General features: G+C 42.0%; 1 protein-coding gene across 4 annotated transcripts in view; it reads left to right on the forward strand.

Annotated features, from left to right (window-relative positions):
* The window catches only part of HACE1 (HECT domain and ankyrin repeat containing E3 ubiquitin protein ligase 1), a 293,187-nt gene that overhangs the window by 33,511 nt on the left and 243,020 nt on the right, over positions 1–16,656 (forward strand). For all 4 annotated transcript variants that reach the window (XM_033937256.1, XM_033937255.1, XM_033937257.1 and 1 more), the window contains 2 exons: positions 1,792–1,881; positions 10,139–10,243. In XM_033937256.1, the coding sequence (XP_033793147.1) occupies positions 1,792–1,881; positions 10,139–10,243 (195 nt within the window). The remainder of the gene's footprint in view (positions 1–1,791; positions 1,882–10,138; positions 10,244–16,656) is intronic.

Below are 16,656 nucleotides of genomic sequence, written 5' to 3' on the forward strand. Positions count from 1 at the left end.
TAAACTCATATAGTTAATATACTCTGGTCCTAATTCCAGATGGATTTATGCACCATAATAAACAATCTAAATTTAAATCTTTGCTCCACAGGGAGTCAGTGGAGTTCAACCAACAGTTTAGCTCTATTTCATTTTTTCTTCCTTTCTATAATTTTAGCAGCTCTATTCTGGACTGACTGCAGTCTGGTACACAAGAGGCCCAATTATGCCAAATTGTATAGCTGAAAGATTCTGACAGTCTGAACCACCTACTTCAAATGTTCCTCCCGTAGGTAAAGTCAAATTTGCCATATTCAATTGTAAATTCAAGAATGATGCTGCTCTAACCAACGTCATTACTTGATTCTTGATAAACATGAATCATTATAAATGCCGGCTTTTCTTAATTATGACGGGAATAGCCATGCAGATGATAACACGGAATTGGAAGAACTATGATCGCCTTAACTTCCCTTTTTGGTGGGCGAACTTATGCTCCAGCTACAAATATGAAAAAATGAATGCTGAGATATTGGGGCATAGTAATGCATTTAACTTGGTATAGGGCCTATTGGCATCTTTTATTTCTTCTATATAGTTGTCATTTCTCTTTTATTTTTGTCTGATTTCCTTACACATTCAGGGTGGGAATGTATTACTACTTTAAATAAGGGTGGGCTATTGGAAGGATAATTGCATTTATATTATTGATTAAGTAAAGGGGGTGGGGGAAAAGATTACTTTCGAATATTTGTAAGTTCAAAGTGCTTTTCTTGATTTGTTATACATTCAGATTCATATGTATTGCACTGTTACTACTTGAAAATCAATAAAGATTTATATATACAGTGGTACCTTGGTTTACGAGCATAATTTGTTCCAGAAGCATGCTCGTAAACCAAAATACTTGTATATCAAAGCGAGTTTCCCCATAGGAAATAATGGAAACTCGCTTTGATACGTTCTCCCCCCCCCCCGTGCGAACTGGCACCCCCGCCCGAACAACTGGAACTTACCTCCCCCCCCGGTCTGGCACCGGCACGAAGCCCACAGGACGTGCTGGTGCCGCTAGAAGATCTTCCTGCCTCTGCTGGCCTTGAGCATGCATCTGCGCATGCTCAAGGCCTTCTAATTCTCCCTCTCGCCGAGATTCTGGGAGATCTCCGAGAATCATGGCGAGAAGGAGAATTAGAAGGCCTTGAGCATGCGCAGATGCATGCTCAAGGCCCGGCAGAGGCAGGAAGATCTTCTAGCGGCACCGGCACGTTCTGTGGGTTGCATGCCGGTGCCAGACGGGGGGGGTGCCAGTTCGCGCGGAGGGGATGGTGCCAGTCGAGCGGGCAGGGCGATGCCAGTTATCGGGGGCGGGGGGGGGTGCTCACAAATCGAGTCAACACTCGGTTTGCGAGACAAGTTTTGCGAGAATGTTTTGCTCGTCTTGCAAAACACTCGCAAACAGGGTTACTCACAAACCGAGGTTTGACTGTATATATAAAAAAAGAATCAACATCTATAACTCCCAGACTATGCTTATAAGCATTTAAATGAACCACATTTCCCATTATTACTGGCTTTTGAAGTGGTCATCCTCATTGTTACCCACCCTCAATTTTGGGTTTCTCTGGATGAAGGACTAAAATGAAATGAATACTGCTTTAGAATATGATAATTAGCCCAGCAGCAGATGTTTCTTTGAAAACCAAAAACCTGTGAGCCCTGACGACCAGTTACCCATCCCACCTCCTTCCCTCATTGAATGACCTTCTAGAAGGCCCTGTGAATGATGAGCACTGACTTCTGTTTTTCTTTTAGGTCTGTGTCAGAGCTGTTATCAAATTCAAAGTTTGATGTCAATTACGCCTTTGGACGTGTGAAGAGGAGCTTGCTTCATATTGCAGCAAAGTAAGATTTTGGGCACTGTTGTGGTACAGCACAATAGCCATCACCATAGCACATTAATATTCTTAATTTTCTATTCTTGGGTAAAACTGAGGGGAGAGTAAAGTCCATAGTGCAAGTCCAAGTAGATTTATAATAGTTCAAGTTTATTTCTTTATATATGAGGGTTGATTCTTAAGTCATGGTAACTATTTTTTTTTCTCTCGAAAATGCGCCAGCACTGGAAATCTAGTGTTCAAACAATTTTTATTGAAGGCAGCAGAAATCCTTCATAAAACAAGTAGGATAATCGCATAAAAAGCAGCCTAAATATAATCACTTCGCCAACAATAATAAATATCCAGTCTTTAATAGATATATCATGAATTCCTCACTCCACCCACCCCCCTTCATTCATTCTGCCAGAAAAGAAAAAAATAGATACAAATAACTGCAGAAGTCCAACAAAGAACAAAAAAATAAGCCAGGGTCCTGTACAAACAGAAAAGCAGTATCTGATCTCATAACTAAAACCCACACTAGAAACAAGAAGGATCAGCATGCAGAGCAGAATGAATACCCCCCTCCCAGAATCCCACTCCCCCCAAAACTAACTCTAAAGACTAGAACATACCATCCCTCACAAACAAACAAGGCCACATGAATAAAAAGAAAAAAGGTCATGTGAAAGGTATGAAGAAACTTCAACACAAGTCAGGCAAGGCTCTACTGGGAGGAAAAACCTCGGACATAGCCCTCCCATTGGTGGAGAACCTCATCGGTATAAAAACCTCCCAGAGGGCCAAATGGCTCTGTGTTGTGCAAAAGTAGCAAAAATTAATAAATATATTGCCAGGTGGTCACACTTATATAGATAATTTGACTCAAAAATAACTTATCTTTTGTCATTAGCTCAATCGGAACACCAACGGTGGCCAACATTTCACATAATGCTGCCTCAGGGTGTACCCTCCGATCTTGAGCTCTCAAAACGGGACACAAGAATCGTGTCTCCTTCCACAAAAGATGGGAGGGCTTTGTCTGAGGCTTTTTCTCCCGGTAGAGCCTTTCCTGACTCGTGTTGTAGTTTCTTCATACCTTCCACATAACCTTGTGAATGTGTTCATTATTAATATTACTAGGGGAAGTTCACTATTTCTGAGTTATTGATGCTAAAAAGAAAAAAGGCCCACCCAACCCAAACACTCTCCCTACCCCTCCTGCCTCTAAAGCCCCCTTCATACAAATCTCCCCCCCCCAACAATCATAACTCATTCAACAACCAAAAATATGGAAATCTAATATATATGTTTGAAAGTGCGTGACTTGTTCCTCTTAATGTTGCCACCAGATAAGAGATGAGTGCAGGCGTCTCTGGTAGGGGAGAAGCAAAAAACATGACATTTGAAATCATCATTTTTATTATGGCATACAGCGAACAATATGAACAACAAGGTACAAATACAAACTGTTTAACTGTTAACATCCTTCAAAGTAGTCTTCTAGGTTGTCCATGGTTGTCCATCAGCTGCATTTTGATATACCACCTCTCACCAAAATGCAGTTAAAATGTTCTGTTTGTTAGCAAAGCGTTTCCCACGCAATGGCTTCTTTTCTTTAGGAATCGGATTGAAGTCGCATGGACTCAACACATATTTTGGCTGCTAGGCCTGCATCAGGAGGAGTCTGAACATACAGATGGCAACGCAACTGTGGACAACCTGAGAGACTACTTTGAAGGATGTTAACAGTTAAACAGTTTGTACTTTGTTGTTTATTTTGTACTAGTTGTTTAGCCCATTACATTAACGGGTGCTAGCAGCACTTCTCCCTTTTACCTCCTCCCTGTCCAGCAGCACCCCCACCCATTCCCTGCTCCCCCTATATAGCAGTAGCCCTTCTCCTTTTATCTCCCCCTGTTCAGCATCACCCAATTTCCAGCTCCCCATATCCAGCAGTAGCTCTTCTCCTTTGCAGGAGCCCTTCTCCCTTCCTTTTACCTCCCCCCTCCTCCCCCCCGTCTAGCAGCACTTCTTCCCTGCTTCCCCTATCCAGCAGTAGGCCTCCCTTCCTGTTACCTCCCCCCCTGTCCAGAATCACCTCTTACCTGCTCCCCCTGTCCAGTCCGGTGATCTCCAGCCATCAGGCTGGCTCCTGCAGGGAGTCTAGTTCCTGTCCGGTCCCTGCCAGGCGTGCGAGCCTGCTCCGCCCCCTCCCGACCTGCCGGGAGTATTTGAATTAGACCCGACGGTTCCTGTTGAGGGAAGCACTCCTCACCGATCTCAGCGGTGAACTCCAGCCATCGGGCCGACATCCGCCTTGTTTTTTGTTTTTTTTTAGTTGAAAGATGCGGCGGTGGCTCCTCTCATGATCCCCACCTGCTTACCATTTTATTATATTAGACAGTGTAAGCCGTAATAAAATGATGATTTCAAATGTCCTGGTTTTTGCTTCTCCCCTATCAGAGACACCGGCACTCATCTCTTATCTGGTGGTAACATTAAGAAGTACATGTCGCACACTTTCAAACATATATATTAGACTTCCAGTGTTGGCGTATTTTCGAGACAAAAAAATAATTGCCATGACTTATGAATCAACCCTGTTCCTGTGTGATTTACAATACAATAAATGTAGAGAATCAAAAGAAGGAGAAATAGAGATACAATAATAAGAAAGGAGATATATACGAAATGATATTTGACCCCAGAATGACTACATACTGTATTATCTACAATTCTGAGATAGGCAGGTGTTGGAGTCAATATGGGGAAATAGATTCCTTGATGCATATTTGGTGGGACTGCCCTAAAATTCAGAGCGTCCAGATGCATGCTGAAGTCAAAGACTGGTGGGGGGGAAGGGAAACGGTCATTAAATTTGCCAAAGCCTGCCTACTAAGCTGGAGACAAGAAGGAAGGTGACCAAAGTAGGAAAGATGTGCTCATGATTGGGGTTGTCTGCAGCTCGGTATGAAATTGCAGGTGACTGGAAGGATTTAGAGACCTGACAGTGTATGCAGGAAGCGGTGAGCCGCTATGCTGCAAGAGAACAGAAGAGGAAGCAGCCGCATCTGCTTTTCTCGGGGGAAGCGGTGTGGACCTGGCAGCCAGCCAGCCTTATGTGCCGCTCTCAGCGAGGGAGGGCAGCAGCATTAAAATAAGGTAATGGGGGGAGAGGCCTGCTTTGGACATTTCCACCCACTTTTTGGGGGGAAAAAAGTGTCTAATAGAGCGAAAAATATGGTAATTTGGGATGATAAAGAAAGTGAGGAATCTAGAATAAAACCCAGAATTTTAGATGAAGATTCAATTTTCAGCAGAGGTGGGCAATTGTTCTATATTTGGCCCAAACCAAAGTAATTTTGTTTTAGCGGTGTTTAATTTCTGCTAGGTATTTGTGACCTGCATTGGCCACTGTGGAAACAGGATACTGGGCTCGGTGGACCATTGGTCTGATCCAGCATATGGCTATCCTTATCTATCTTATCTTCCTTATCCCCTCCCCCTTTCGCCCTCATCAGATCCTCCCTTGTCCCACTCTCTACTTCCCTTGTCTAGTTCGATCAAAGCTGCAATTTCTGTTAAATTGCTGTACATTTTCCCTTCATTGCAGACTACTGTAAACTGCTGTAACTTCCTCGCTGACTGCTGTAAATTGTTGTAATCTATCGTAAATCTGATTGTAATTTGTTGTAAATCTGCTTGTAACTTGTTGTAAATAAGCTTGTCAATGCAGATCATTTGTTAATTGATGTAAACCGCCTAGAACTCGCTGGGTATGGCGGTATATAAGAATAAAGTTATTATTATTATTATTATTATTCAGGGAAGGGGAAGTGGTCATCCAGGGGCCGGAGGGTCTTTAGGAGGGTATGAGGCTCAGTTGCTCCTGCCCAATCCAGTGCCTTCCTGAAAATAGAGTGACTACCCCTGGAGGAACTGGTGTCAAGTTTCCTTATAAGGCATTTCCTTACACCATGTTTCGGTTGATATAAATTCTCGTGCCCAAAATTAGCACTGGGATCTACATATATTCTATTTTTGGTGCCCAACATAAGTGCCATTTATAGAATAGTGCTCAGTACGTATTTTTTCAGTATCCAAATTTGGGCGCCATTGACAGAATTTAGTCTGTAATGGTTAGATAACATTAACATACTTGGTTTTATTTTATTCTTTTCAAAAATCAAAGGAAAGTATGGAAACTACTGTTCTCTTCCTCAAACACAAACACACAGACACATGCATGCCATAGGAATTGGAAAGAATTCAATGAGCCATGCTCTGTGTGCTTTTTCTGCTTACAACAGAGAATATTCTGGCAGGGTAGATGGGAATTTTGGCTTGGTAATAATATTCTTATTCCCATGAGATCTTTAATGCCTGCAGAGGGTGGACAGGACCTGAAAGCTGACACTGTCAGCAACTAGTATGATGCTGACCCTTGATTTTGATGCTGAATAAAAAAAAATAAATAAATAAGAGAAAACTTAGAGAGCCACTTGTGTAATTTCCTGCAATTGCAAGTACTCACTAGACATCTTCCCACCATACCTTGAATTTGATGAGCTTCTGAGACCTCACAAGATCAATATGACACACACAGTTTTCTCCCAGGTATTTTTAGATTCCCATATTACTTTTTTGGCAGTGCTCTGTACAGAAGTGCATCATACGCCACAATATTAAAAAATAGTAGCGTGGGGAAGACGGTGGTTGGACATCACTTATCCCTTATTCTATAAATACAGATAATTAGAAATTTTCATTTAGCATGATAAAACCAGATTTGTTGAACAAAAAGAATTTGTTTTGACTTGATGGTTTCCTTCTTCTCCCATATTGATCTAGTGCCATGAGCCTTAATTTGCATCTGCCAGGGATTATTCCTTTGGTTTGTTTCTCTGCCACTAACATTTCACTAAATCAAAAAACCTACATATAAAGTGAAAAACAAAATATAATTTTCACCGTGTTTCAAAAAAACAAAAAACCAAAAAACAACCAGTTTCAATAAACTTTGGGATATATCATGCTGAATATGTCTGTAGTAAGCCTACTCAGATGTTCAAAATGGCCTTCATTGGCAAGCACATGTGCTTGGAGTCAGTTTCTCCACTGATCAATTGCAGCATCGGTGACACCATTACAACTCAAGTTGGCCAACAAAATATGCTTTCATAAATATACTGCTACATAAGATCTCAAATCCTATAAGCAATAGGGTTAATTTCTGGATTATAAGGGGGGCCACAAATCCGTCTAAATGAAATCTGAAATCATTCTCTACAGCAGCTGGATAGTTTCACAAGCATGACGAGCAGGTTCATTGTCTTGCTGAAACATGTAAACATTGCCAGCAATATGCTGAACGGTATTTAAAAATAAAATAAATGACAGAGCATATACTGTATACGTATGAAGATACCAGGTTCCCTTGAGCATACTCCCTCACAGGGGCTCCTTAGGATGTCTAGGCATAAAATGCTCCACTGAGATCCGGAGAAATCACAAAACAGCAGCAGAAGAAGTGGAGCTAATGGGCTTGGAAGGAGCAAGTATGTACTGATGAAACCATCGGTCAGTAAAGCTGGTGCAATTGACGAGCTGTATAACAGTAGTCTGTGTGAATGTAACAAGCTGCAATAGTGGATGTTGATAAAAGTTCAATGTTTATTCCAAAATGTACCCAATGCAATTCACAAATTGTGATGTAGGAGTATATGTCATTGAACAGCAATAGAAGACCCAATGGACAGTAATAAAAGACCCTACATTGTTTCGGCTAATGAGCTTTCATCAGGGATCCAAAACAATGAACTGTTCAGACACATGATGTTCAAAGGGCATAGATAATGGTGAACTGATGCTGCAACAATATTCGCTTAAAAGTCGTCTACACAAGAATGCCACTGAAAAACGAATGCAGGAAGAAGCAGGAAAAGCTTTTACCTTGCAAACTTTATACACACTGTGTTTCTTCTTTGTTGTGATAGGAAACGGATCTTTTCTTTTGTTTGCTATTGAATAAATATATATATATATATATATTCTTGAGCTGATAGCCTGTAAGAGGAACAAGTTTATATAGGTTTTCCTTTGAAATATGTTCCAAAAAAAGCAAATGTGTGTCAGAAAATACCCTGTTATTTTTCAAAAGACAAGATTAAGACTAACAGATAATTATGATTGTTTACTGGATGGAATTAGAAAATATATGTGGTAGAAAACTGAAACACTCTTCCGGAGTCTGTCATAGGGGAAAATACCCTCCAGGGATTCAAGACAAAGTTAGACAAGTTCCTGCTGAACTGGAACATACGCAGTCAGGGCTGGTCTTTGACCAGAGGGCTGACGCGTGAGCGGATTGCTGGGCACGATGGACCACTGGTCTGACCCAGCAGTGGCAATTCTTATGTTCTTAAACACTTAGACAGAAAATAAATCTTGATTGGTTGGTTTCAGTAAACCTGGTGGTTGATAAACTGCAGCACTCGTAGGTTAGTTTGAGAGGTGCCAACTCATGTAGAGCTTTGAACAGAAATGTCGCACTTGTCACATTCTGAACTAGTTGAAGAGACTAACAGAAAATAATTAGCTACAATAATAGGGAAAATTAACATCTGCAGAACTATTCAAAAGTTCTCTTGTAGCAGGTATCCGGGTCTCGCTGCGTCTTGTCAACGAAAACCGGAAATCTGCAACAAGAACAATTCCAGCTGCGGAAACCCTGAGAGAATATACAAAAGTTCTCTAGCATTAGAAAAGAGAGATATGATAGAAGTTTGTAAAATCCAAATTGATTACTCTTTCAAAAAGTACAAAGGCACATTTAAAAGAAATATTGTAAGAGAAAATATTTTTCACTCAACACGTAGTTAAGCTTTGGAACTCATTGTCAGAGCAAGTAATAAGAGCAGTTAATGTAGCTGGATTTACAAATGGTTTGGCCAGATTCCTAGACGAAAAGTCCATAGACTGTTACATAAGAACATAAGAATTGCTGCTGCTGGATCAGACCAGTGGTCCAAGCCCAGCAGTCTGCTCACACGGCGGCCCTCTGGTCCCTCTGCACTTTAACTGAGACTAGTCCTACCAGCATACGTCATTGTTATTAAGGTAGACTTGGGGTGAGCCATTACTTATCCTTTGGGTCAGTAGCATGGATTCTTTCTACTTTTTGGATTTCTATAGAGAGTGACAAAATTCATCCCTGTCCCCGTCTCCGCAGATAACCGCGGGAAACCATCTTCATGTCATTCTTTAAAGAGAGAGGGAAGAATCAGTATAATTGGACATAACCACTGACCCGCAAGCTTTGCTTTGAAGAATGCTGGTGTAGAAGGACTGAGGTTGAAAGAGACACTAGAAAATGACATGAGATTATTTCCCGCGGTTATCCGCTGGGACGGGAACAGTGATGAATTTTGTCACTGTGTCATTCTCTAATTTCTACCAGATACTTATGACCTAGACTGGCCACTGTTAAAAACGAGATACAGGGCTAGATGGACTCTTGGTTTGACTCTGTACAGCAACTCTTACATTCTAACTAGAACTTTGGTTATGTAAAATGTCATGTTTTCTATCGGTTAATTCTTCCCCCACTTCCTTTCATCTAACCTAGTCATCACAATGACAGCTTTTGACCACATGTCATAGACTGTATCTCCCACCGGAATGGTAGTGCTTGCTGAGTCTGGTTGCTGCTGTGGAGTAATAGTGAGACTCTCTCTTCTCCACAGCATCTCCAGCAATGGCTGGTCTAAGGAGCAGAAATTTGACTTGGTCTCCTGTATGTAGGATTACCATATGACTCCCTCACTCCCGATGTGATTTAAAAGATTAGTGATACTCTTTTGAATTTAATGACTGGCACATTTATAATATGGAAGTAGAAGTGGTTAAAATAACTATTTATGAGTTAAGTTCAAGGAAGAAAATGGACTGATGAAGAGCTTTGGTGATATAAATTCACTCGTTGACATTCCCTTGAGAGATCTCACCTCTGATAGTCTAAATCAAACTAGAAACATTATAACTAGTTATTGTGGATATGTGAAGTATTGGATCCAGAAAAAGGAGGACAGACACATTGAAAGCAATGGAAGTAAAACCCAGATGTCTCAATCCAGCCTCTTTTTCTGGACCCATATGGTAACCCTATCTGTATGGCAGTTCATGGCACTGCTTCTGAATAATTATGCCAGCTTACACAGTAACTCATGATAATAGAGTGCTCCCAGATATCTTTTTGTTTGTTTTTCTTTTATTTCTAGTTGCGGCTCTGTTGAGTGTCTGGTCTTGCTGCTAAAAAAAGGAGCAAATCCAAACTATCAAGACATTTCTGGGTGTACACCCCTTCATTTGGCAGCCAGAAATGGGTAAGTCAGCATTGGAGCACGAACGTCAGGTCTGGGGACACATTCTTATGTTCTTAAAAATGGTTTCGAATTACTGGAACAAAGTTTTGAAAGAGATGTTTACTGTAATGATTTAAATTATATGAAGACTTTGATTAAAATAATGTAGGTGTTCTACAATGAAGTACTTCAGGAGCCAGCCAGCATGCAATATTTTGGGGAAGGGAATAGTGGACCTGGTAAGAAAAGAATGGGAGAAATAGAGAAATGAAGGGAAGAGAACAAAGACAAAAGGAGAAAGAATACAACATTGCATGCCAACATTAAGCTTCTTATGTTCTGCTACATAATGCAAATTAATCATTGAACTAAGCGGTTTACCTAAAAACCTGTAAAAATAATAAATCACAACCAAAATAAAAACGCAGTAATAAAACAAAACTCTCCACAGCTCAGTGGCAACTAAGAAAGCTAATAGAATATTAGGAATTATCAGGAAAGGAAAATAAAGCTGGAAATATTATAATGGTCTTTTATCACTCTAAGGTAGATATGCCAAATCTGACTTGCCAGACATTTTTAATTTTATAGTAAATCTGGCCCGCCGGCATGAACTGCTGCCGCCACTGTTGCTCTTCACTCGCGTCTGCCTTCACCTGGTCTCCTCTTCAAAGCAGCCTGCTGAGGATCGCCGGCCAGCTGTAGCAAACCTCGCAGGCCGCTCTCCACCTCGGTAGCATGTTCCCTCTGACGCGATCCCGTACGTCAGAGGAGGGGCGGGATTGCGTCAGAGGGAACGTGGTACCGCTGCTTTGAAGAGGAGGCCAGGTGAAGGCAGACGCAAGTGAAGAGCAGCAGCAGTTCGTGCTGGCGGACCAGAGGAAACCAGGAAGCCAGGATGGAGGGAGGGTAGGAACGGCGGGCCAAATCTGAAGGTGAGACTGGGAAGAAGAAAGGAGGAAAACATACAGGCCTTCGGGACAGGGCTTGCCCTGGTATAGAAGTACCCGGCGGGAAAGAAGAAGGGGTCCAGATGTGCATATGCCAGACTGAGTGGAGGGTGGGGTGGGGAAGAAATAAAACAGAGAATAGGGACAGAGGGAAGGAACAGAAAGAGAAAGAAGTTGGACACAAGGGATGGTGTGGAGGGGGGATAGAGGTACTGGATAGGAGGGTAGTTGGGAAGAGAAACGGAGAGATGGGGTGGTGAGGAAGGAGGGAGAGATGCTGGATGAAAGGGTAGTTGAGAAAAGGACAGATGGTGGGTCCATTGCTGCAGCTTCGGATATGGACATGAAAACAAGGAAAGATGCCAGACCTCCTGGGGAGGGGAGGGAAGGGAAATGGAAGGGGAGGACAGAGATGGAAGATGGATAGTTAGCACAGAGAAAGAAGAAAATAAATGGGCAGGAGACCCTGGCAAGCGAGTTATCAGACGACAACCAGAGCCTGGGACCAACAAAAGGTAGAAAAAATATTTTATTTTCGGTTTTGTGATTACAATATTTATTTTATTTACACCACAGAGCTGGTGTGGGGTTGGAGACATTGTGAACATAATAAATGCCATCTCTGGATCAGACCTTCGGTCCATCAAGTCGGGCAATCCGCACACGCCTGGTGTAATTTACGCCTGGTGTAATTTTAGTCACCCATATCCCTCTATGCATCTCGTATAATAATAATAATTTTATTCTTATATACCACCAAAGCCGTGGTAGTTTGAGGCGGTTTACAACAAAGAAGAGCTGGACAATCAGAGAATATAGGTACAATATAAGATCATCAAAATACAGGAGAGCATGATGCAGAGGTAGGCATGAGAGATCCTGTGAACAATTCGGTTAGAGATGGAGAGGTAAGGCTTAAGAGGACTTGGTTACGAATTCAACATCTTTATAAGAGACTTGGTAGAAGGGCTGCGAGGTAAAATAACATTATTCGCCGATGACGCCAAACTAAGCAATGTAGTGGGCAAAAGCACAACAGACATAAATTCAATGTCCGACAACATGATGCATGACCTACTCCTATTGGAGCGCTGGTCTAGGTCCTGGCAACTTAGCTTCAATGCCAAAAAATGCAAAGTCATGCACCTGGGCAGCCAAAATCCATGCAAGACTTACACCCTTAATGGCGAGATTCTAACAAGAACTGAAGCAGAACGAGACTTAGGGGTGATCGTCAGTGAGAACATGAAGACTGCCAATCAAGTGGAGCAAGCTTCATCCAAGGCAAGGCAAATCATAGGTTGCATACGCAGGAGTTTCGTCAGCCGTAAGCCTGAAGTCATTATGCCATTGTATAGATCCATGGTGAGGCCCCACCTGGAATACTGTGTGCAATTCTGGAGGCCGTATTACCGTAAGGATGTGCTGAGACTGGAGTCGGTCCAGAGAATGGCCACCTGGATGGTCTCGGGACTCAAGGATCTCCCGTACGAGGAACGGCTGGATAAGTTGCAGCTGTACTCACTCGAGGAACGCAGAGAGAGGGGTGACATGATCGAGACATTCAAGTATCTCACGGGCTGCATTGAGGTGGAAGAAGATATCTTCTTTTTCAAGGGTCCCGTGGCAACAAGGGGGCATCCGTGGAAAATCAGGGATGGGAAACTGCACGGGAACACCAGGAAATTTTTTTTCACTGAAAAGGTGGTTGATCGCTTGAATAGTCTTCCACTTCAGGTTATTGAGGCCAGCAGCGTGCCTGATTTTAAGGCCAAATGGGATAGACACATGGGATCTATTCACAGAAAAAGGTAGGGGAGGGTCATTGGGGTGGGCAGACTAGATGGGCCGTGGCCCTTATCTGCCGTCTATTTCTATGTTTCTATGTTTGTTTTTATAAATTTTCTGAAACTTAGGTAGGAAGAGGAGTGCGTGATAATGTAACCCAACCAATCGTTCAGTTGGCCTGCTTGGAAGGCAAGTGTTCCGTTTAGGTATCTTTTGTAACAGCAGTAAGGAGATATACATCTAGTTTGCTTTTAAATCCTAGAACAGTGGATTCCGCAATAACCTCCTCTGGGAGAACATTCCAGGTGTCCACCACTCGTTGCGTGAAGCAGAACTTCCTGATATTTGTCCTGGACTTGTCCCCCCTTAGCTTCAGTCCATGTCCTCTTGTCCGTGTCACATTGGACATTGTAAATAATTTTTTTTCCTGGTCTATTTTGTCGAATCCTTTCAGTATTTTCAAAGTCTCGATCATATCCCCTCGCAGTCTCCTTTTCTCAAGGGAGAACAATCCCAGTCTCTTAAGTCGTTCCTCGTATTCCAAGTTCTCTATACCTTTTATTAGCTTCGTTGCTTGACCCTTTATTTCTACTAAGACTAAGCCTTTGTCACTTATGAGTCCTTTTATTAAGGTGCGCATTTAGCACGCGATAAATCGGTTAGCGTACTTTAATTAAAGGACCCCTAATTATCTTAATTAAAAATTCAGCCCACGGCTTAGCCTTTTTTTCAGATTTCGACCCCTTATGTGATTGAGTTTGACACCCCTGCTTTATGGTATGGCCACACTTTGAATACTGTGTGCAATTCTGGTCACCACATCTCAGAAAAGATATAGCGGAATTAGGGTACAGAGAAGGGCAACAAAAACGATAAAGGGGATGCGATGATAATAATAATAATAACATTCTTCTTCTATACTGCCATAGTCGAAAGTCTTCTAGGCGGTTCACATTCGAAGAAGGCTGGACAATCAGCAAATTACAGGATGCAAGAAGTGAGGGTTACATAAGAAATAGGTGGATCAGGTCCAGCGAAAAGCAACTGAGATGCTGCGTCAATGTCATAGCCAACACTTTGACATCCTGGTTTAAGAGAGAGATAGGTTGGAAGGAACCCACCAGTTTGGGGTCCTTCCCCGGCTTCGGCAGCAGCACAATATGGGCCAAATTTTTGGGAAAGTGACCTGCACCTCCTGCTACCATGTTACACATCCGACTAAGTGGACTTGCCACTAAGTCCCATAATATCCGATAATATTCCAGACCCAGGCCATCTGGTCCCGGTGCCTTGGCCAAGGTAAGGGAACCTATCGTGGTAGACATCTCATCCGCTGTGATAGGTGCATTCAAAGCCGCCGCCTGTGCCTCAGTCAACTGGGGCAGCCCCAAATCCGCAAAGAAGGTGGTCATGGCTTCCTTATCCAAAGGTCGGCACCATACAAAGACATCTATCGTCAGCTTCAATGATAGCAAGTCCAAAATTTACTCTTCAAAATATGGTATCCCGCAAGGTTCAATACTGTCTCCCCTTCTTTTCAATATATTCCTTTCCCCACTTTTAAATATAGCACAATCACTAGGATTCACAACATTTGCATACGCTGACGACATTCAACTCATCCATCCATTAGATCCTGAAAACAAAGAAGACATTGCAGCTATCAACAATAAACTTGTAATAATAAAAAACTGTCTCAACACAAATAAATTGGCATTAAACCTCAAAAAAACGAAATCAATGCTTTTTTCTTGGAAAAGAGATACAGCATTAAGCTCTCCAATTTCCATCAATAACACCGAATGAGAACTGGTTACCACTATAAAAATTTTAGGCGTCTTAATCGATGATAAACTTACCTATCATGACCATGTTAGCAATATTGTCAAAACATGTTTTTATAAATTGCGTTTAATTTGCTCACTTGCCAAATTCCTAGAGCCTAAATCTATTAATATTCTAATTCATTCTCTAATAATATCCAGAATAGATTATTGTAACTCTCTCCTTCTTAACATTATTCAAAAAGAAAAAAGAAGGCTGCAATTAATTCAAAATACCGCCGTGAAACTGATCTACAATGCGAAAAAATATGATCATGTTACCCCCCTGTTGATTAAATCCCATTGGCTTCCGGTAAGCCACCGTATTACTTTTAAATTACTGTTTTTAGTTTTTAAAGCCTTGAGTTTCAATGAACCACAATTTATCAACAGGTGGTTAATCCCTTACAGCACGACACAATCTCTCCGCTCGACTTCTCACAATCTTCTCTCTGTTCCCTCAATGAAAGTTATAGGAATTAGACGGCACGACATGTTTTCAGTTATGGCCCCCCAATCATGGAATCTTTTACCCCAATATATTAGAGAATTAAAAGATTTAACCTTATTTAAAAAAAACCTTAAAAACATTTCTCTTTAAAGATGCTTACGATTCCTAGCATACTAATTATTAATTTTTACTTAAGCAGCTAAAATTACCCCCCCTTTTTTTGTTCTTTCCTTTTATGTTTTTCTTTCTCTTCTATCTAAACATTGTAACTTTCTCCCCACTTACCCACACAATTCTTGTAAGTTTTAACTCATAACAAAAGTTATTTTGTATGTTAACATCAAATTTTATTTGTATATTTTATTATGTTGTACATCGCTTAGCAATTTAAATAGGCGATTCATTAAGAATAAATAAACTTGAACTTGAAACATGGTATAGGACAAATTGCGAAGCTATGTTACGCTCCCCCACATGACGGACACCCCTGGGGTCCTTAATGGAGGTAATAATCTGTCATTTTTTGTGCAGGCAAACCAGGTTAGCCAGCAGCTTCCCCATCGATAAAGCTGATACCTCTGATAGTATAGGGAATGTTCCATGCGTTTGTTAAGGAGCTCCTCAAGTTGATACCGAACCTCCCGCAGCTCCACACGATCCGCTTCCAACAATGTATTAATATGGCACCGCCGAAGTTTGTGAAGCCTCCCAGACAGCCGCAGAAGCTCCCCCTCCCTTTTCTTCCGTTGTCCAGCAATGTAAGCTATAATGTGCCCGCGGAGTACCGCCTTAGAGGCAAATCAAAAAGCGACAGCACCCAGGTCAGGCGTATCATTCATAAGGTGATAGTCGACCCAGCGCGCACTCAAGAAAGTACGGAATTCTGGATCCTGATACAAATGAGGGGGTAATTTCTAAGAGGAGGTCTGACCCGTGAGGGCTATGCTCAACCGGAGTCCCACCGGTGCATAGTCAGAAATTATGCTCTCGTAAATCTCAGAATGAGTGGCCATGGAGAAGAGACGCTTGTCCAGGAGGATGTAGTCCAACCGAGCATACACCTTGTGAGCATGGGAGTAAAAGGTGAAGTCAGTATCATCAGGGTGCGCCAGACATTGACCAAGTCCAAGTGCTGAGCAAGAAAGCCCATCCCCCGATTGTCATGATCCCTGGTGCACGCCCGGGGCAGTTTACAGTCCACCCTGTGATTCACCCGAGACCCAATGATAGGGTGCTGAGAGATGTGGGCCAGAACAGAAGAAAAACATTTATGACAGTAAACATTGGGAGCATAAAAAGTTACCCCAAAGCTTTCCCAGGACCATTACAAATCGACCCTCTTTATCTTGAATTTGTTTATGGAGATGAAAGGGGAGACTCTTATGTAGGAGAATGGCCACCCCCCTCTGTCGACCCACGAAA

This window comes from Geotrypetes seraphini, chromosome 3 (assembly GCF_902459505.1).
Source record: "Geotrypetes seraphini chromosome 3, aGeoSer1.1, whole genome shotgun sequence".
Lineage (NCBI taxonomy): Eukaryota > Metazoa > Chordata > Amphibia > Gymnophiona > Dermophiidae > Geotrypetes > Geotrypetes seraphini.